This window comes from Dermacentor silvarum, chromosome 7 (genome assembly GCF_013339745.2).
Source record: "Dermacentor silvarum isolate Dsil-2018 chromosome 7, BIME_Dsil_1.4, whole genome shotgun sequence".
Classification (NCBI taxonomy): Eukaryota; Metazoa; Arthropoda; class Arachnida; order Ixodida; family Ixodidae; genus Dermacentor; species Dermacentor silvarum.
In genome coordinates this window covers 6,773,477-6,795,798 of record NC_051160.1, presented here as the reverse complement: position 1 = coordinate 6,795,798, position 22,322 = coordinate 6,773,477, and the positions used below count along the sequence as shown (strand labels likewise).

Sequence of the window (22,322 nt, the reverse complement as noted above, 5' to 3'; positions counted from 1 at the left end):
CCCGGTTAATACTTGTTACGAAAATAGAAACGGAATCAAAAAAAAAAGTTGACACATCTAGGGTGATTCCTTCAGCGTGTGGCAGCAAATCACTAACGACAGTGCCCGAAAGTCTATCAGCGCTAAGCCTTCACTGCACGTGATTATTGCGTTTGAAAGCAAAAGGCCACGGTTAATTTTGTTTTCGCTCTCTCCTTGTATGTCTGTCTATTTACACACATCCCCACAGTTCGCACTGATCGCTTCCGCTCTATAACACCAGATAATGTTCGTGAACGCTGCCCTTTGGGACCTGGTCCTTACACTATCTTAATGTCCCAGATTTACCTCAAATTGTAAATAGTGTTGTTACAATGTCGTGCTACATCGTTAAGAAAAAAAAAGAGCCCTTCCCCTGTCGAGAAAATGTGGGTAAGCGAAGCTTGAGGCAAGACGACACTGTCGGAGGCGTTCCGCTTCGTTTACCCTAACTCATGGTCGGAGGCTCTTCGTTGACATTTGGCCTCAACATCGCGCTCCCGCATCTCGTGGTCCGCGGCTCTTCGCTGACGTTTCGCCTGGGCTTCGGAAGCCCTTACGCTAGAATCGGACGGCTTCGCTTACCCCCATTTTTTCGACAGGCGAAGGTCTGGCGATTTTGTCTCTTTGGGTCCCACGTGTGAAGAGGATAGTTCAAGGGCGCGTTACAGGTCACCGAGCCCACAGGGATATATGTGTAAGTGAGCTTGGACCCTTTCTGCACTATCAGCATCATCGGCCCACTTTCAGCGTGACACCACGACCTAAAAAGCTTCGCTTAAAAATGAAGGCCGCCAAGGCCTGTACACACGGAAGCGAAAAATTACTGCGCGTAGCAGACGCCCGCCGCTTCCCCTTGTTCACCCAGGACCAGGAGGGGGGGGGAGGGGGGGAGGGGGGGAGGGGGGGTGTTGCGTGGGCCTGGCGATCTGGAGCGTGACCAGCATGGAGGGGCCCAGGCCGAGACGAAAGGTGATTCACGTAACGAGTGACAAAACGTTTGATACACCGTTACGGAGCGGTCAGCTCTACAAGCCTCCTCTCAGATAGCGACACACAGTCAAGCTCGTTCAAAAAAGAGCTTAGTGCATTATTACTAGCCGAAGACATTGCTTTCACTAGTTATTGATATTTGGTTTCTTTCACATCTGTGCGTATGCATGTATGACATAAAAAGTTCATATAGGTACCATTTGTGCTAACTTTTTTTTTGGTTTACTCAATGCAATGAAGAAATGTATGTTATCACCGCTGTTGTAACTGTGGGGGCTGGGACCTCTGTCAGGCCTCTGTGCCTTTAGTCCCAGTCTCCCCTCGTTTGAACGAGAAAATAAAGTTCATTCATTCATTCATTCAAAAAACTGAAGGCTGAAGTCGGTGCCACCGTGATCGGTGCGGTGCGGATATACGAATACAGCTTTAGATTCGGTTGGCATTTGGCGTGCATTAACTTGCATTTTGTGAACTTGTACATCTATAGGTGGTGTGACTGCACGGTATCGCTCTGTTAGCTTTTCCCCGCAGGGGCGTCTGCGAAAGCAGGCGTTTGGTGTGTTGCGACACCACGTACCCGAGCACATGAGGGTTGGACCCTCCCGCGTGTAGCCGTGCGCGGCTTAGCCGTGTCTGGGGAAAGGGGGATCCTGGGGGTTGAGCCGATGCCGGGTGTTCGGACCTCTAAGGCCCCCCGGTGGAGGCAACACACCTCTTCGGCCTCTGCTTCACATAGACGGCACCTCCAGACTGACCCACCTGGAGGAAATCGGCAGTCGCCTTTTCCTGTCCCCCTCTCCAATCTTTTGTCTTTCTTTCTCACTTTTCCATCTTTACTGTCTTCTATTCACTTCTTTTAACTTCCTATTTTCCAGGCGGCAAGGGTTAACCTTGTGTAATATATCCAGTCTTGGGTATATATATATTAGGTTATAGTGGGAATGTACCGCTGGCGTGCGCAGGGTGGAATATTTCTATTCCTGTAACGTCCCCAGGTTGGGCTCCGAGGTGGGCGGCGGGCATACCTACCGAATACAGTACTGCTATATATGGCTTCCAGTTTCCCCCCACTACATGATCGCTCCCTGAAGAGGGGGCGCACCGACGAAAGCTTCAACTTCTTTTTGAAACCTAAAGAAACCTTTCCCAAGTACCACGTGATACACAGTCAACATGAAACTAAGAAAGTCCGTACGATATCACCATTTGTTGTTGCAAAAAGTCTGACAGAGGCAATCGGCACGGGTTACAAAGTGACCAAAATGGGAAGCGGCGACCTTCTTCTGGAAGTACGTGACAAGCTCCAATACAACAAGCTGACAAAACTTATTGCGTTTGGTGATATCCCCGTCTCTGTGGGCCCCCACAGATCAATGAACACTGTGCGCGGTGTCATTTCCGATGACGACCTCCTCGAACTAAGTGAAAGCGAGCTGTTGGATGGATGGCAAGACCAGAACGTGGTAAAGGTGCAACGAATTAAGTTAAGGCGCGACGACAAGGAAATTCCCACAAAGCATGTAATAATTACATTTGGAACAAGTGACCTCCCTGATTCAATAGAGACCGGATATTGTAAACTCCGCGTACGACCGTACATTCCCAATCCGCGTCGATGCTTCAAGTGTCAGCGTTTTGGGCATGGATCTCAGAGCTGCCGAGGGCACTCTACTTGTGCAAAATGTGCATCAAAAGAACACACCTCAGACATCTGTACTTCCGCAACCCACTGTGCAAACTGTGACGGAGACCACCCCGCATATTCGCGATCGTGCCCGTCATGGAAAAAAGAAAAAGAAATAATTCAACTCAAGGTCAAACTAAACATTTCCTTCCCGGAAGCGCGCAAGCGTTTCTCTGCACATAATCAATCGAATCCGTCCTACAGTGATGTGACGCGCCAGGGGGCAGCGCCACATCCTTCGACGGCAGGCCGCGTCACACGGAGTGTGACTGTGGTTCCGCCATCAGCCCCCCTGGCAGGAGCAGCCAGTACTGCTCCGCCCCTTGCCACGAAGGGCCACCAGGCCTCCGGGCCTGCCGGTCCCAGGGCCACTGCTCATGCAGACAGGCCCGAAAAAACCCCGAGTGTCCCCGCAGCGCGGGCGTCATCCAACACCTCTGAAGAGGCGATGGATGCAAGCAGCTCTACTCCGGCGTCTCAGACGCCAAAGGAACGGCGCAGCTCCTTGGAGCGTGCCGGGAAAAAAGGGAAAACCCCCATCACGGGGCCAGGAAAGGCCTCGTGAGCTAGCTTAATCTATCACTCTTAGACACACAGCACAAGACAAATATAAAATGGATACACAGATACTACACTGGAATGTCAGAGGTCTATTACACAATCTTGATGACATTAAGGAACTCCTAAATAAGTACAACCCAAGGGTGCTGTGTGTCCAAGAAACACACCTTAAATCTTCACACACTAACTTTCTCCGACAATATGCGATCTATCGCAAAGATCGCAACGATGGCCTCGCCTCTTCGGGTGGTGTGGCCATACTAGTAGATAAAGGTGTCGCCTGCCAGCATCTGAAGCTGCAAACTACCCTTGAGGCGGTTGCAATCAGAGCTGTGCTGTTTCATAAACTAGTAACAATTAGCTCTCTATACATCCCTCCTAGCTACCAACTCTCCAAAACAGAATTCCAAAGCTTTATCACAGAACTTCCCGAACCTTACATCATTGTAGGCGATTTAAATGCACACAACACCCTCTGGGGAGATTCTCGTTGTGATGCAAGAGGGCGCTTAATTGAAAATTTTCTTTTCTCCACGGATGCATGCTTGCTCAATAAAAAAGAGCCAACATACTACAGTGTAGCACACAAAACATACTCATCTATAGATTTAAGTATCGCATCAAGTACACTTGTGCCATACCTAGAGTGGAACGTCATCGAAAATTCATACGGGAGTGACCATTTCCCAATCATCCTAAAATTAACAAAAGCCGATGAGTGTGCTCCACATCTGCCCCGTTGGAAAGTCGACGGTGCCGACTGGAAACGATATAGAGAGCTGACATATGTGGCCTGGGATGACATCTGTACATTTCCTATCGATGATGCAGTGTCGTATTTGACGGCAATTATAACTGATGCTGCGTCACTCTGTATCCCTCAAACGAACGGATCGCCTTTTAAACGACGTATTCCCTGGTGGAATGAGGAGTGTAAGGAAGCTCGCAAAAATCAAAATAAGGCTTGGAGCCACCTTCGCGACTCTCCAACTTTCGAGAACTTAATCAACTTCAAGAAAATAAAGTCGGAAGGTAGAAGAACGCGCCGCCGTGCTAAAAGGGAAAGCTGGCAGAGATTCATCTCCAGCATTAATTCATATACAGATGAAAGAAAAGCCTGGAACAGGGTAAATAAAATAAAAGGCCGCGAAACCCATCCTCTACCATTAGTAAATACACAATGGAGACACACTCATTGACCAAGCTGATTCTCTAGGCGCACATTTTGAAAAGATTTCAAGTTCATCCCACTACTCAGATACATTTCTGAGATATCAGAAACAAGCGGAGCGACTGCCTCTGGATCGTAAAGGTAATAGAAATGAACCCTACAATCGTCCATTTAATATGGCGGAATTTCAGGCTGCACTAAATGGTTGCAACAAGTCGGCTCCAGGAAGTGATAGAGTCTTGTACGAGATGATCAAACACCTAAACCCCGAAACCCACAAAACACTACTATCACTCTTTAATTCCGCGTTCTCTGCCGGTTACATTCCATCCGCATGGAGGGAAGCAATCGTCATTCCTATTCTCAAAGAGGGCAAGGACCCTTCCTCAGCCAGTAGCTATAGGCCTATAGCCCTGACAAGTTGTATATGCAAACTCTTTGAGAAAATGATTAACCGGCGCCTCATCCATTTTCTTGAAAGCAACAAAATACTCGATCCCCTACAGTGCGGTTTCAGGGAAGGTAGATCCACAACAGATCACCTTGTCCGCATCGAGACAAATATCCGTGATGCCTTTATACACAAACAGTTTTTCTTATCAGTATTTTTAGACTTGGAAAAGGCATACGACACAACTTGGCGTTTTGGAATTCTCCGTGACCTGGCTGGAATGGGAATCCGAGGCAACTTATTAAATGTGATTCAGAGCTACCTCTCTGATCGCACGTTCCGCGTCAGAGTTGGTAACGTCATGTCTCGACAATTCACACAGGAAGCTGGTGTACCACAAGGTGGTGTGCTGAGCTGTACACTATTTATTGTCAAAATGAACTCGCTCCAACTGTCATACCACGTACAATGTTTTATTCTGTATATGTGGATGACGTACAAATAGGTTTTCAAATCATGTAGCATTTCTATCTGCGAGCGACATGTACAGCTTGGGCTAAACAAATTATCTAAGTGGGCTGACGAGAATGGATTTAAACTAAACCCACTAAAAAGCACGTGTGTTCTCTTCTCGAACAAGCGAGGTATATTACCGGACCCCACTATTTATCTTAATCGACAACAGCTACCTGTGAGCCGTGAACATAAATTTTTAGGCCTCATTTTAGACTCTAAATTAACATTTATCCCCCACTTAAAGTATCTGAAGAAGTGCCTGAAGAATGATCTATGAAGATCTTGTCCCGTACATCTTGGGGAAGTGACAGGAGGTGCCTCTTAAACTTGTACAAAAGTCTCGTACGGTCGCGCCTTGACTACGCAGCTATAGTCTATAACTCTGCTACGCCTAGTGCTTTGAAGATGCTAGATTCTGTGCACCACTTGGGTATCCGTATTGCTACAGGTGCCTTCAGGACTAGTCCTGTTGAAAGCCTGTACGTTGAGTCCAATGAGTGGTCTCTGGATCTCCAAAGGACATATTTAAGTCTCTCCTACGCCCTGAAAGTTACATCAGACATCCAACATCCATGTCATTCTACCATTCGCGACATGTCCACTGTCAGGCTGTTCCGTAACCGCCCAGCCAACCGGCCTCCTCTGTCTCTCCGGTTAGAAGCACTGTCAGAAAAAACAGAGGTCCCACTTCTAGGGGATGTACTAATGGCCCCTACCTTGCTTCCACCGCCTTGGGAATGGCACACTATTCAGTGTGACATATCTTTCATAGAAATATCCAAACAAGCACCGGAGGCACATATACATTCCCATTTTCTTGAACTCCAGCACAAGTACTCCTGCACAGAATACTACACAGATGCTTCGAAGTCCACTGCTGGCGTTTCTTACGCAGCTCTCGGAGACTCATTTTCTACATCTGGGGCACTAAATCCACACACATCCATCTTTACAGCGGAAGCATATGCTATACTCTCGGCTATTCAACACATAAGGCTCACAAACGTCGCTAGGGCTATTGTCTTCACAGACTCATTAAGTGTGGTCAAAGCCCTAAGCAATCTACGGAAACACAAGAACCCCGTTTTAATGAACTCTACAGCTTATTGTGTTCCGCATATATGTGCAACCAAATGATTGTCGTATGCTGGGTACCTGGCCACAAAGGTATAAAAGGCAATGAAGCTGCTGACAAAAATGCTACGTCAGTAACCTTTAGCGATACAGACCCAAATATCCCCATCCCTGTCACAGACCTAAAGTATTTTCTACGCCGTAAGCTGAGGAAGCATTGGCAAGGAGAGTGGGATACCCAGGTACTAAATAAGTTACACATGATAAAACCAAAACTAGGGAACTGGATAACTGGGAAAACGGCACGATATAAAGAAGTGCTTGTTTGTCGATTAAGAATAGGACACACTTACAGTACTCACTCTTACCTCTTGACTGGGAATGATCCTCCGATTTGTAGTAAGTGCGGCAATATTCTGACAGTTGTCCATGTTCTTATTCAGTGCCCTGCTATAGAAGCAGAGAGGAAAAGGTATTTCCCTTCTGCATATCGTGAAAACATACCCCTTCACCCATCATATTTTCTTAGCCATGAACCGCTTTTTAACCTGAAAATAGTTTTAGAATTCTTAAATGAAGTAAACACCCTGAAAATCATTTGGCCAGGTAATTTTAGCAAGTGATTAACGGCCCTTGTATTCAAGGGCTCCCCTCAAGCCCTACTATTACTGTTATATGTGTTACATCATACGTTTTTAACGAAACCCATTTGCCATAGCCCACATCACTAACTAGGTAGTGTCATTATTTTACCACTTACATGTTTTACGCCATTTACAGCGACAGTTTTTTAGGCCCTTCTACAGCCATGTCAGATCTACTTTGAGGAATTTATTGTCCACGCCATCCACAATTCATCGATAACATTACCATTTGTCATGGCGCTCTTTGGCCATACCTGGCCCTTGCGCCATAAAACACCACACATCATCATCTGTTAGCTTTTGCGTTATCGTCTTAACGAGTTCCGCTCGTACCCACTTTTCTAAAGGTATAGACAGGGTGTCCCCCAACTATCGCGCACCAAGATTTAAAAATATGCAAATGCCACGCAGCTGGACAGAACCGAGGTAATGTTGTTTACCGTCGCGTGGAGATACTCAGATTTTTTTGCATTCCGCCCCATTACATAATTACTCTTAATTAATCAACTTCTCAAATATTTTGATTACATGATGAGTGTCAATGAGAAAATTGTAGATCATCATGAAAAACTCTCGATAGAGCTTTCTATTGCTCAGTACGTGCTACATAAAAGTGTTCTTCCGAGCGTGAAAGCCCGCGAATACACGCAAACTGCCTTGGAGCAGCCAGTCGCGCGGCAATCGCGCGGCGACCGCAAACCAAGGCATAAACCATCGAGGAAGGAAAAAGTTAGGAGTGAGCATGACGTTACGCAACGCGCCTTGGCTAGCGAACGCACCGTGACGCAAGTCCCTTTGCTCAGTGCCGGCCCAACACGTGACCTCCTGGGTCGAGATCACAGAACAAGAATTGGGATTTCCGAGTCGTTTGGTGCCCAGTGGCTTTTATTCAATGCTCAATCACTTGTTCGAGGGCCGTGACGCAGCGCTGCATACAGAGCGGGAGCCCTAAATTTTACCGCGCGTTCAGACGTGACTACCACGTATTGGGCCGTGACGCTTGGCTTCAATCGCGTTGCGCGATGCTCCCTCCTCACTTTTAATGCGATAGCAATTATATGGACACTCCAAGCGGATTTCTGCCGTCGCCGTCAGGTTCCGTATAAAGTGAAAGGTCGATAAAATCGTCGCTGAGCGCCGTATGTTGTATGTGTGAGTGAAATCGCGCTAGGGACGCGCGCTTTCACGGAGAGCGAATGCACGGCGCAGAGCAAACGCGACGTCTTCCGTCTTGCGAAGGGCTGTGGGGGGATGGAAGGAGGGAGAGGAGGCGACGTTTAGCCGCGGCACCAAATGCGTATCTTGCGACCGGGTGCAAGGTGAACTGGCGACTCAATAGAGTGTTTTGTTTGAGCGTCTTTACGGTACGCTCCGCTCCGAGCAGCCCCGCTAAAGCCACAGTGGAGCGGCGGGCGACTTTTCACGCTTTAGTTGTGCGGACCTTTTAGCGTTTAGGCGGAGCAGACTTTCGTAGTTGCAGCGTCCCTCTGACCAAATACAGCGTAGTGAAACAAAGTAAAAACCGTTTGTCACTTTTACAAAGTCCGGGTGTTTCAGCGAACACTATTAACAAAGTAATTTTAAAGATTGCCTGTGGCAGATAGCCCAATTCTATATATATATAGGAGGCGGACATACTATATATATCTATAATTGTTTGTTTCACTAATTAAGTATTCTAGACGAGTTACCGCTTGTAATGCGTTACCGGTCCAATTTACAAATATTAGCCGTGGAGTTCGCAAAATGAAGCGGATCGACTTGGTGAGCGCGAATTCTCGTGATAGGCACCAGTTTCGAGATATGCAATTCCCGAACTTTGCGGAGAAATGCATTGGCGTTCCATCCCTTAACAAAACGTCGCTTATGCTTGAAGCACCAAAAGAAACTGGAACGCTGGCGATGCGTTTCTCAACAAAGTTCGGGAATTAGCTATGTCGAAAATGATGTCACTTTATTTCCTTAAATAAGTGGATCCACCTTGCGAACTCCATGGCTACAATTTGTAAATTGCAATATGGGCCATCAAGTATTCGCGTTCCACGAACTTAATTAGTGAATTTTTTTAAATTACTCGATTATGCAGTTCAATTTCTTGTGCAAGTAATGTCCGCCTCCTCGAGTATGAACTAGAATTGGGCTATCTGACCACAGACAATCTCTAAAATTTTGGAAGTGCCTTCGCTGAAACCCTACCACCCTATATTCGTCTTAGCTTTGTAAATGCGACACCAACGGTTTTTGTTTGTTTGTTTTTGTTTGTTTGTTTGTTGTTTGTTTGTTTGGTTTGTTTGTTTGTTTGTTTGTTTGTTCGTTTCAGCTTGTAAGCGGACCGTGTTTCTCGCTCCGCTAGCCCGCTTGCGGCTAATCGGAGGGCGCATGCTGCACATTCGCGCTTCCGCTCCGCTCAGCAGCTTAAGCGGAGCGTAAAAACGCTAAACTAAAGCTGTCTAATCTCCCACGCGAAAGCAGGTAAGGCAGCGCGGCAGGGAGGGGCGCTGCGGTACTGCTGCGCGGCTCTGTCGCACCTTACCTTTGTATGCGCTGTGCTTTCGCCGCTGACATTGAAGCGATAGACCACACGAACCTTCGCACTGCCGCCGCGCTGTACGCCCGCGTTTTGACGTGGTTGTCGGCTTTGACAGTGGTGGTTGACATCCCGTTTGCTTGTGCGCGCTGACTCTTGTTAATTCTGTTATAAGCGTAGCCAAGTCAGCCGATCTACTAATCTGCTATAATTTGCTATCGCAATTGATGCTTCGCCTTTCGGGTGCAACTGCGACTTTTTTTTTTTTTTTCCTTCCTACGTGGCATAAACAAACATAGTCTGTTCGATGGCAGTCTGGCTGGCTACCTTGCATTGAGCTATTTGTTTTTAGTTGGAATCGGTTTCGTTTTTCATTTTGAGTAAAATTAGTTAACGAGCAGGCAAACTTTGAACGCAATTATCATTCAAAAAACGTGCGCGTTAGAATCGTGCAAATACGGTAGTTCGCGTCGTGCTCTGTAGGTAAGATAACGTTTGCATCGTATTGGTCGATAACGCCAACTGAGTCTTTTTACTAAAGCTCTCTATTGCACGTAAATGCGACTCACGTGGCAGAAAGGGTGAACAAGAGATTCTGGGACAGTCGAAGGCACCAGAGAAGGCGGTAGTAAACCCTCCTTGTTCTTTTTGCGCTTTTCTTTCTTTCAATATCAATAATCAATCAATCAGTTACAGAGTACAGTGTACTGTACATTGATCATACATGTCAGATAAGGAGCAGGGTTAGCAAAAAGGCAATTTAATTGCCTGACAAAGTGCTGTAACCTGTCCCAGTCAATAAAGTGCACAAGGATCAGTTGATGTATACATGTTAAAAATTAGAAACGAACAAGCAGCCACAGTTACACAATTTTTGATGACAGTACATAAACACTCGTTTCGAGGCCTGTTTGCAAGACTCAGTTGATAACAATAGCGTATTATAACATTTTTTTTATAGAGACAAAACAAGGAATATGTGTAAATATCCAGACTTGTTGAATACAGGACCATGCTATTACTATTCACTAAATGAAAATGTGACAGATTCACGTCAATTTTAACAACTTGAGAGATGCCACCTAGAAAAAAGTCACTTTTGAAGCATTAGTAGATACGTATGTATTTTCTTTTTAAACGCAATTTCTGAGCGGCTTTCTTGCACGATGGTGGTAATTGTGGGATGTACATTCAGTAGTTTAGGGATCATATGCGTCAGCTTTTGTGTACCGTAGTTTGTCCGCATTCTTTCACTGCAGTATGTGATACGTCTAAAGCTGTATGTATGATGCCTTTGAGAATATGCATCGTGAAATGCTACCGCGTTAGACTTCAATTTATCATATATAACTGCCGCTATTTTTTTGTATATGATGTTCTCAAACGTTAATATGTTGTGCTTGTGAAGAGCGGAGTAGAATGCGTTCTATTCTGTTCCTTGCGCATAGCAAGCAATACTGTATCTTCGTTTTCCTCTTTCATCTTTGTGGCCCTACTCCCCATTCCGCTTCGTCATTTATGATAACCTTACAGTTGTTATATGACAGTGCAATCAGTAAACGTTTATTTGGGTTCTGGAGGACCAGGACTTGAACACCTGGCAGGGTCCTTGGGCCTAGAAACGCCCAACGAAAAATACGCCGAAGGACTACAATCAAAAACTTATCTTCAAAAGAGACGCGAAAACCTTACGGCGTTCGCGGGACAAGGAATGCGCTCTACGTGACAACAGCGTAGCAAAACATTCTAAGCACGAACACGGTAGCCAACTGTGCGCGACAAACACTACCGACGAAGCGACAACGTCACTTTAATGACACAGCTGACACCAAGTTGGTGGCTAAGTTAGCCGACTCTTTCGCGTGTCCCGATGCATCTGTCAGAATCCCATTGCGGGCCGCTGATGCACGCACCAGGCAAGTTGCCGCAGTGGTCGTGACGACGCCCTTGCAGAGTCCATTTTCCAGGCGCACGGACTGATCGGCACTTACCTGGCACCATGCTTGACATCACGTGGCTCGCTGCTGGATCTTGGATCCGTGTCCGGGCCACGAGCTGCGCGTTCTGCTCGTGGTAAAATCGTACCGCGACGGCCATCGGAATCTGGCTGCCAGACCCAGCGCTCCTGGAGCTTCGCGATATATATTTCACCAGAGCCTGGCCAGCCCCAAGACATGTCAACCGTCGCTGCTCCAAAGCGCCGCAGGAGGAGGAAGTTGAAGCCCAAGCTGTCGTTCGGCTCGACAAGCAGCGGTCCCAGTAGCTTGCCGTTCAACATGCAGGCAAGCCTTCCAGAACTCTTGGGCCTTCTCAAGATACAGGAGGAAGCTGGCGAAGACGAGCATCGACGCAACGTTGTCGGAAATGCGACAGAAGCAGCTGTTTCCAAACGCTGTTCGAAAGGTGAGATTCTGATGACGCCAGAGACGACGCACAGTACCAAGTGCGAAGCTGAGTCATCAACAGACAGTACCAAGCCTTCGCACAGGAGGGAATGGGAAGCAAGCTCGTCGGAGGTTGTCAAGAATGTAACCCGTTTCAAAGGAGAGGAAGAAGTGATTGAGGGTGAAAAGCCACAGCCGAAGACGCTCACCGAGTCGGATGTGGTGGGTATTGTGAGGAAGCTTCGAGAAATACTACAGGAGAACGGCCCGTCACAGCAGGAAGACCTGCTGGAAGCGCTCAGCCCTTCGGAGGCTCAGCTAATTCTCGAAGTATACGGAACGTTGACTGCCTTCCTGGACCAGCGTACAGGATTTCGAGTGCTGCATGAGCACCTTTACACGTTTTTCTACTACCAGGACCCAGATGACGAAGACGATGAATGTGGCGGCTCATCCCACGTCCTGGACGGAGCGGGTTCGCTTGGTTCCAACGACACTGGACGCAGCACGCAGTGGTTGGTGACGGCAAATCTCGGCACGCGCATGCCAGTTCACCTAGCAACAGTTGTTACAAGCCCTCCGTGGATGGAGTGAACAAGAACAAGTACAGCGCCGAATAAAGAGCGACTGGAGCCAGGTGATTTCATCTCGTCAGTCACGAGCCGTGCGGGCGATGGTCAAACGTGCGATGCCAAGACCCAGAAGCAGGGATGTGACCCTGCCCGCTGTGCCGAGTTGGAGTCAACGCTGCGGAAGCGTGACGCAGAAATCGCGGCACTCAATAAGAGGCTGAAAACTATTCGACAGAGCCATGCCCGTGAGGTGCAGCAGCTTCATTCCAAGATCGAGAAGCTGCCCAAGAGGCCCCCACCAGCACCACCGCGTAGTGCGACGGAAGCAAAGGACAAGCGCACCGCCACTGTCAAGCCGAAGCCCACCACCACGGATAAGCCAGGCGCCCATGTAATCCCGCGGCATCCACAGCCGCGGCCACGGCCACCGCTGCGTGAGAGGTTTCTACCACATCGACCCAAGCCCGAGGAAAAGCCCCGCTCGTTTCCCATTAGCCCCGGCCAGTGCCCCCGGCCAGTGCCTCGGCCAGTGCCCCGGCCAGTGCCGCGCCCAGTGCCTCCGGTTCACAACTTCAGGACGCCGGCAAAGCAGGCGCCAGCTCCACAGTTCATGAGCTGCCCGGACGTAAGGAGCCAGTTGACCCTCCAAGCTCGGACGTCTTGTCCATGAGGTCAGCCACAGAGGGTCACTTATCGAGAGCAAAACGGAACAAAGCCGGCAAAGGATGCCGGCAAAGCAGGCGCCAGCTCCACAGTTCATGAGCTGCCCGGACGTAAGGAGCCAGTTGGACCCTCCAAGCTCGGACGTCTTGTCCATGAGGTCCAGCCACAGAGGGTCACCTATGGAGAGCAAAACGGAACAAGCCGGCAAAGGAGGCCGGCAAAGCAGGCGCCAGCTCCACAGTTTCATGAGCTGCCCGGACGTAAGGAGCCAGCTGACCCTCCAAGTTCGGACGTCTTGTCCATGAGGTCCAGCCAGAGAGGGTCACCTATGGAGAGAAAAACGGAACAAAGCCGGCAAAGGAGGCCGGCAAAGCAGGCGCCAGCTCCACAGTTTCATGAGCTGCCCGGACGTAAGGAGCAAGTTGACGCTCCATGCTCGGACGTCGAGTCCATGAGGTCCAGCCACCGTGTGTCACTATGGCGAGCAAAGCGGAACAGCAGATTTGAAAATTGTGCAGATGGTAAAAAGCAGCGGCCGAACTACACGGATCAGGAGATCCGCAGGGAAGTGGACCACTTGCGTCGCTCACAGGGCGGCTTCTCTCGGAAGACTTTGAACGACATCGTGGCACTGATGCTTGGGCACCTGGAAGCCGCACAAGAAAAGCACTGAAGGCATGTGCAGGACAACGCATGCCGAAAAAGAAGAGAAAATAAACAATGCTTCTTGGGAAGCTGCAAGTTGGCTACGTTATCTTTTTTCTATACTTATTTACTGTCTAATTTTCTACTGTCACCATTTAAAAGTAGTGATACTTAATAATTTTCATAAATTTTTCTTGGTGCATTTCTGTAGAAATGTTTTATTCTGCCCACTGGTATGTAACTGCTTTCTTGAAAGTAATCAGAAAATGATGCATGGATTCAATTTAGTGCATATACTGCAATAAGCCGAACAGTAGAGAATTCATGTTTGCATAGCAGAAGTCTGTAGGCTATAGCACTGCCAAGTAAAACGAAACGGAAACTCGATGCGCACCCCCCACGATGCTTTTGCATCCCACCATGGTTGCCCGTAGGGTGAGATGATGTGATTTTTTTTTCAGCAGAATTTGGGGACAGATATCTAGATAGTTGCGCTAGTCTTAGAATTTATGCTAAGCAGACATGATTTCTCTACTGTTCAGCTTCACTTTCGGCATCGGAACATGCATGCGCCCTAAAGGGATACTTATAAAGAGTTAATTTGCAAACATTTTGAATTAACCACCCGGACATTGCGATCTCTCGCGCAAGTAACGTCCGCAAGTAACCACGCCAAAGTGCGTTAAATGCCACATGCAAATGCCACGATCGAGTTGTGGACGCCACCGCCACAGAACCGCGGATGCCTCAAGCACTGGCGTAGCCAGAAATTGGTTTCGGGGGGAGGAGGTCGCCGACAACTATCACTCGTCCCCCTCTTCCACCTCTCTCTCGCTCTCGCTGTACAAAGCTATATATATATATATATATATATATATATATATATATATATATATATATATATATATATATATATATATATATATATATATACAGGGTGTTTCAGCGAACACTTTCAAAATTTATGTAAGGTTGTCTGTGGCAGATAGCCCAATTCTAGTTAATGAGCTTGTCTACTCAAAGAGGCGGACATTACTTGCACACAAAATTGAAATGCATAATCTACTAATTAACAAAAATTCACTTATTAAGTTTTGAACTAATTACCTGATGGCCCATATTGCAATTTACGAATTGTAGCCGTGGAGTTGGCAAGGCCGATCCACTTGGAACGAATTCTCGGGATGACACCAGTTTCGAGATATTAATTCCCGAACTTTGCGGAGAAATGCATTGGCGTTCCAGTTAATTTTGTGCCTCAATGCATAAAGCGACGTTTTCTTAAGAAACTAACTGGAACGCCAATGCATTTCTCCGCAAGGTTCGGGAATTAATTTCTCGATCGAAACTGGTGTCATCCCGAGAATTCGTTCCAAGTGGATCGGCCTTGCCAACTCCACGGCTACAATTCGTAAATTGCAATATGGCCATCAGGTAATTAGTTAAAAACCTGATTAGTGAATTTTTGTTAATTAGTCTATTATGCATCTCAATCTTTCGTGCAAGTAATGTCCGCCTCTTCGAGTAGACCAGCTCATTAAGTGGAATTGGAGCATCAGCCATAGGCACCCTTAAACAAATTTTGAAAGCCGAAACACCCAGTATAAATTTCTTTTCTTTCTTCTCGTTCACACGTATATATATATATATATATATATATATATATATATATATGTGTGTGTGTGTGTGTGTGTGTGTGTGTGTGTGTGTGTGTGTGTGTGTTAGACGCGAGCAGGAGGTTGCGGACGGAGACAAACATGATCGCTCGAACACTGCCTTCAATTTTCGCCTTCCTCCTTCACTAATGCACCGCACAGTCCTTGTGTGGTTCGTTACACACTTCCCCCTCCCCCCGAGAGAGCGCGCGCAACAAGTTACATAAGAGGGTGCAAGGATATGATGATAAGGAAATATGAGAAGGTGTAGTTAGTATAACGTTCCATCTGTAAACTGACAACTTCCGGCTAACATTTTCCGAGGAAAGTGTGGCAGTCCGGTGACGTCCAGCATAGCTCAGGAGGCCGAGGCTGGCTGTTGCACTCTGGACGACATATGAATGACCCGAGTAAGGAAGGTATGGAAACATTGCAGCAGAGGGAACTCAGGTGTAGAAGGCGTCGGCTTACTCGTCGCGACTTGTAAACATGAGGCGTCTCCTGCTCGAACGTTCAGTGGACTGTGTAGCTGAGGCGACGTCTCTGGTGGTTCGGTATGCCGGGAAAGTGTCCATGTCCGTTTCGTCGTTGTGCACAGCGTGGTCGCAGGAATCCTCGAGGTGGGAGCAGTCCTGATTGGTGGTGCTGAAGGTGTACTCGGTGACGTTTGGTTCTTGCAAAACCTTGTCTTCGTTCAGTTCGCCTTGTGATTAGTTGGCTTGCGCACTGACGTTTTCCTTGCTGTTGCAACTGTGCTTTCGGCGGTGCTCTCCTTCGTCGTCTGTGTGGAAGTCGTCGTCGAGGTAGAAGAAGTTGATCTTGGAGTGACTGAATCAGATATTTCTGACGTGACTGCGATTACTTATTATGTAGCCCTGAGTCAAGAATAAACCTGGTATCTGTTTGGCAAATTTGTGTCGCATGCGACGGGCAACTAACACACTGCTTGCTTTCGTGTGGCATATCTGGTGGCGAGGGCAGGTTGCCAGCGTTCTCAGGATACTCTTCTGAGGCTGCATGCGACGTCATTCAGAATGGACGCCTCTGTAATTTGAGAGTGTCTGATGCTGCTTGGCGCGTGTCACGCTTCTGCAGTGGCAATCGATTGTTGGGGGCTAGTACGCAGAAGAAAACTTGACAATCGCGAAGCAGCTTGATCTTCAGATGTAAGTGGCTCCAGATTGTCTTCGCCTTGAAAATTACGCGCGTTGGTGCTGGCTGTGGTATTCTGATTTGTCTTGTCAGTAAGCGTGTTGGCTTTGTTTCACCAGAAGAGCTGATTGTTGCTGTATTTTCTCGATTCGTGTTGCTCATACAGAAGTTTGTGTCTATATATGGTTTCGAATTCCTGTTGATTGATCGCTGGAGGATGTCGCAGTGGATATGGCTTGGCGATGTCCTCGCAAAGAAAGGTCGTCGTCTGTCTGCGATGTCGTGGCGCAGTGATCAGTCGTGTAAAGCATGCGGAGAAGAGTCGTATCCCGCGCATTCGAGACGAGCGATGGAATGCGTCAGATGGTTCAGGGACATGATTCCTGCGGCGTGTCAAGAGCATAGATGGTGAAGATGGCTCTGTGGTAGTCATCATCATGCTAGGCGTACGTTTCTGCGTCGTCTTCTCGCGAGGATCATGACGTGGGAAACTCATTGATGATCTCCTCGTACGAGGCCTTGTTCGCCACTGATGATGATAGTTACGTTGAGTCTGTGTGTGACTGCAGCGACACAGTTTAAATTCCTCTAGCTAGCTGTTACATAATGGAGGGGTCTGCAACGTATACGTGAAATCGGCTGATCATCTCTTCTTTGATTTCGTCCACGATTCGTCGTTTTCGAAGATGTGCGTGAGGTAAAAGCGAAATGCCTCACCGGTGACGTAGTCATTGAACTTGGAGACCATATCCCGTTCCGACCATGATGCAGCGGATGCGTGGAGCTCAAAGAGACAGAAACCAATCTTCCACGGGCCCATCGTTCACTGATCCGGTGTACTTGGGCATGTCTAAGGCTTGCGATGGTGCGGTCATGATGCTGGTCTGTTTCCGTGGTGGATCTGTGCGCTGAGGTTCACAGCGTGGCGTGAAATACTAGCATGTTGATATGCGGCTGATGAGGTGGCTGCCAGGTCTTCATCCTGTCAACTTGTGTGACGTGAGCAGGAGGTTGCGGACGGAGAAAAACATGATCGCCTGAACAGTGCCTTTAATTTTCGTCTTCCTCCTTCACTAATGCACCGCACCGTCCTTGTGTGGTTCTTTAAAATACATATATATATATATATATATAATTAACGAGAAGAAAGGGAGGTGAGGGGCACGATTTTTACTAATCATATCATAAGAAGCGAACCAACAATGACGCCAAGGATAACATAGGGGAAATTACTTGTACTTACTAATTGAATTAAAGAAATGATAAATTAATGAAAATGGATGAAAAAAACAACTAGCCGCAGGTGGGGAACGATCACACGTCTTCGCATTACGCGTGCGATGCTCTTACCATTGAGCTACAGCGGCGCCGTTTTCCCATCCACTATCTGGGGTATTTATGTTTTGCAACTTTTGCCATAGAGGGTCTGTGCCACTCTTTGTATGTCTTTCTATTCATCATCGTTGTACGCCACTTTGAGTGCCTTGAGTACAACACACTTCTTTGATCTTGTATAACTAGTAACTGTTGTTTTTAGTAAGTTTCATCTGTTAGAATATTCTTGCACCTAGAAAATCAATATTGATGTACGATGTTCCAATCCGTCGGCCGAAGTGAACGGACGTGCCGGCGGCGTGCTCCGCAACCGCCGAAACGCCGCGACCTTCACCAGCCGCCCTTGCCCGGGCCTTTTTCACCGGGAGTTGTATGGGAAGTGGCCTTCTCACCGTTTCCAACGGATCGTCGTCTTCGGCCACTTCAAGTTTTGAAGCGGTGACGGCCTCGCTAGCCCTACCCTACCACTGCTGCATGCCGGCATGGCTGACGAGACGCCGACGTTAGATCCCACTTCCACTCCAACCCCTATCGAGTCGGATGACCCTGAAGGAGAATGGACAACGCCCGGAAATGTCTGAAAGCCTCGACTTGCTGCCCGCCCAAGTTTTGACCTCCATGCGGTTGTGTCCATCTGCCAGCGTTACCTTCCGCCACCTCCGCCCAGCTGCTGGACATTCTCCCAGCTTTCATACGAGCAGCAAAGCTCCCGGCGCATACTTGTGCCGACGTTTCAGTCCATCTACGCAATCGCAACCGCGTCGCCATACTCAAGACCCACCACATCGAACTGGCCAGCCGCCTTCTCAGCGTTGAGAGTATCATGCTCGCTGGCCGCATATATGCCGTAGCTCCATACCTCGCAGCTTCAACCAACTCGTGCCGCGGGGTTATCCACGGAATTGCCCCTGATGCTACCCAAGATGAACTTCTGCGTGATTTAGACAGTTATCAAGCCGATATCCTACTGGCCCGCCGCATGGGAAATACGAACTCCGCCCTGATCACTTTCGCCGGCATGCACGTTCCATTTTCCGTGTACTACCAATGACTCGAATTCCGCTGCCGTCCTCATAAGCCCCGGGCCCATCATTGCACTATCTGCCTGCAATATGAACATCGCACGTGGGCCTGCCCCGGAAACCAGCCCCTGCAGTGTACCCCACTTGTTCCACGCCCATTAGCCAGCCTGATGAACCACATTCCTGCTCACCATGGTGTCTTCATTGTCAAGGCCATCACACTCCCTTTGCAGAAATATGCCCAGTTCGGATGCAACGGGATGAAGCCTGCGCCAACACGGCCAAGAAGCAGCGCCTCCTACACAGACAGCAGTGGAAGAGTCTGAACACGTCACAACCCACAGTAAAACCTTCCAGTCCTTCATCTATATCCAAGGTGCGCGCCTCGTCAAGCCTACTGCCTACACATGCCCAGTGGGGGGGGGGGGGGGGGGGGCAGCACCCGCGTCTGACCCAGGTGTCATGTCCCAACTGCCCCTCTACGTACGCAAATGTAGAGCACATCCTTTTCTCTTGCCCCGCAGCCCTACAATCCCCTCACTACCCTAACCCCCCCCCCCCCACCTCCCCACTGGCGGGTGTGGTTGGCGTCGGCGGCCTTCGCCGACCAGCTGGCCATGGTCCTCCTGGCGGAGGAATATCTATAGGTCTTAGTCTGACCTGGAATAAAGTATTTTCTCTCTCTCTCTCTTCCACTACCTGGCGAGGAATGTAACACTTGGTATGTTCTTTATGTACTTATTGCACTCCTGCAATGACCCATTGTGGGTTGACAGTATCAATATATATATATATATATATATATATATATATATATATATATATACACCTCCATCCATCGTAGACTCTCCGCAGTGTTGTACCGAACGGCGTCCCTGAAACTAGTTCCTTTTGAGAGGAACGGAGGAACGCCACCGTTGCGATAAGGATCGGTGGAACTGTAACGGTAACTCGTTAGGTTTACGAAAGAACGGAAGAGGGAACGACGTTCCTTCTGTAAACGTTCCACGGCATTGAACAGACGCACGGACGTACACAGCTCATCGTGCACGGTGGATGGGCGACCGCGTGAGGGGCCAAGAACTACCGCTTGCCAGTCACGTGACTATGGTGTATTGTATTGCAATAGCAATTATATGGACACTCCAGGCGCATTTGTGCCGTCGCCGTGAGGTTCCGTAAAAAAGTCCACGGGCGATAAGATCGTCGCCGCGCGCCGTATGCTCTATGTGCGAGTGAAAGCGTGGGAGGGTGAGCCAGCGATCACGGCTCACCGCGCACGCAAGGGCGGGAAGCGTGAAAGAAGCGCGCTGTATTCCAGTCGCGCACAACGCTCCGGAGGGAGGGTAGTGAGGGAGGAGGGGGAGAGGGGGGTTACTCCGCGTCGCCCCAGCGACAGCGCGTGCCCGCCGGGCCGCAAGACTCCAGGGCCGACGTAACGCGAGCGCGCGCGCGCTACGTCACGTTGGCGTCAACGAACCCCTATTGACCCTTTTCGCGGAGCAGTTTGTTTTAGAGAAACGAGATGGCGCTCACGGCGGCGCGCCATACTTCTCAGCGACCGCGCACGAATACGAAACCATTGCTGCTTCTACCTTGCTTCTGTGCGTTCAGCTGTCGGAAATGCAACTGAGTTTTCGCTAACACACTGTGCTCCAATCATGCTAGATTTAATCATGTGGATTGAATACGTGTGCAGTAGTTGGCTGGAAAAATATTGACTGGCATGTTAAGGAATAGGATGAATCTGTGTGGCCAATTGTTCGCGGACCGCTGCTGCAACTGTCCGAACGTGTTACCGGCACTTCGTGATGTACGGCTTTCCTCGAGGATGCAGAAATTTGCTCATCCGCCAGCCTTGTAACGCTAACCTTCAATGAAAGGGCTTCATCCCCAGAACGTCGGCAAGAGTCAGTACCACTCGTTAAACAATGACAAAGGGAGTAGCGCCGCTTTCTGTCATAGTAAGTTTCGCGCACGTTATCTATACACATCTGTCCCAAATGGCAGGAAAACTTACGCTCACTCTATCGCCGACGTATCAAGAATAAGTGAATGGGCGCACACTTCAATATATGCGCACTGTATATACGCACAATAAATGACGGACTACACCTATGGCGCACGAATGGTCGAAGCTTAATGTTTCGCGACGGTCCACAAGAGTAAGCGAGTTACTAGCTGTAATATATATTGCTACAAAGTATTACAATGTACAAAACAGCTACGTTTTAAGCATTGTGCGCAGCAAGAACAAATCTATCGGAACTGAGCACACCCGCGAGCGATTAGGCAGAAAATAATCGGATGGTGGCCGCACCGAGGAACTTCACTGAGTCAGAAACTGACAAGCTACTGCTTCAAAATATTTGCCGAATAAAGAACAAAGAGCAAAACACACTAATCCTGACTGAATTCATAATCGGAAAGCTGGGATAGCTTAGAATACATATTTAGCCCTGCTTTTAGAACAAGCACCATATACGCTGCTTGCGCCGTTTGGACATAGCTTAATCAGCTCCGAAAGCGCTTTTGGATGTTCTCTGAAGCTGTGATCAAAGCTTCGTGTCGTCCACCTAGTCCCCGTCTACGATATCTCCGAAAACAGGTTTTCTAAGCCGCGCCGGCGTCATACACTTCCATTGTAAACAAGGAGGCAACGGAGGCAGTTGAGGCAAGCAATGGGCGCGTCACCACATGATCAAACATGGCAGCGCCCACGGGATCGCCGCGAAAAGGGTCAATAGACGAGAAAACGATCGCCTGAAGGCGCTGCTGCGCCTTTTGACAGCGCCCCCAATGTGGAAATTTCAAGCAGCACGGTCGCTCCGTGGTGCAGTCGCCGCTTTGTTTACATTGTTTCGCCCGCGCTTTCCTTCGCTGCTCGTGCTCACGGCGCTCCGTTTTCGACGGCGGCAGATCTCCTGCTTGCTGAACAGCGATGCAAAGACTGCAGTGCGATTTCAAGACGGTTGCCGACGCCAACAGTTTTTTTTTTTTTTTTTCATGGCGGCAACCTCAAGAAAGGGGAGCGTCTGCTTCCACACGTGTGTGGTGTTGAAAAATTGTGAGCGGCGATGTGACAGTGAAAGCCAAGTGCATGTCGGAGGTGTCCAACAAGATTGTATACGACATCGAGTTAGAGGTACACACCGAGTTCAGTCATTTAGTCACTTTTATTTCTCTATGGTGCAGTCACAAAGCGGTCGTGCATGCTTGCAGAGAATGTGCAGAGACGGTGACGATTGCGGTTGGTTTCGTTGGTCGCTGGGCGCGCACACACGGCTGCTCTCAATTTGGCTCCAGCAGGGGAGT

The 22,322-nt window shown here is 48.5% G+C and overlaps 1 protein-coding gene across 1 annotated transcript in view; it reads right to left on the bottom strand.

The window, feature by feature from the left end:
• LOC119458425 (uncharacterized) overlaps positions 1 to 22,322 on the bottom strand; it is a 129,676-nt gene that overhangs the window by 45,347 nt on the left and 62,007 nt on the right. The window contains exons 15-17 of the mRNA XM_049670856.1: positions 19,199 to 19,305; positions 13,789 to 13,844; positions 13,265 to 13,375 (exon numbers count right to left, since the gene is read on the bottom strand). Of these exons, the coding sequence (XP_049526813.1) occupies positions 13,265 to 13,375; positions 13,789 to 13,844; positions 19,199 to 19,305 (274 nt within the window). The remainder of the gene's footprint in view (positions 1 to 13,264; positions 13,376 to 13,788; positions 13,845 to 19,198; positions 19,306 to 22,322) is intronic.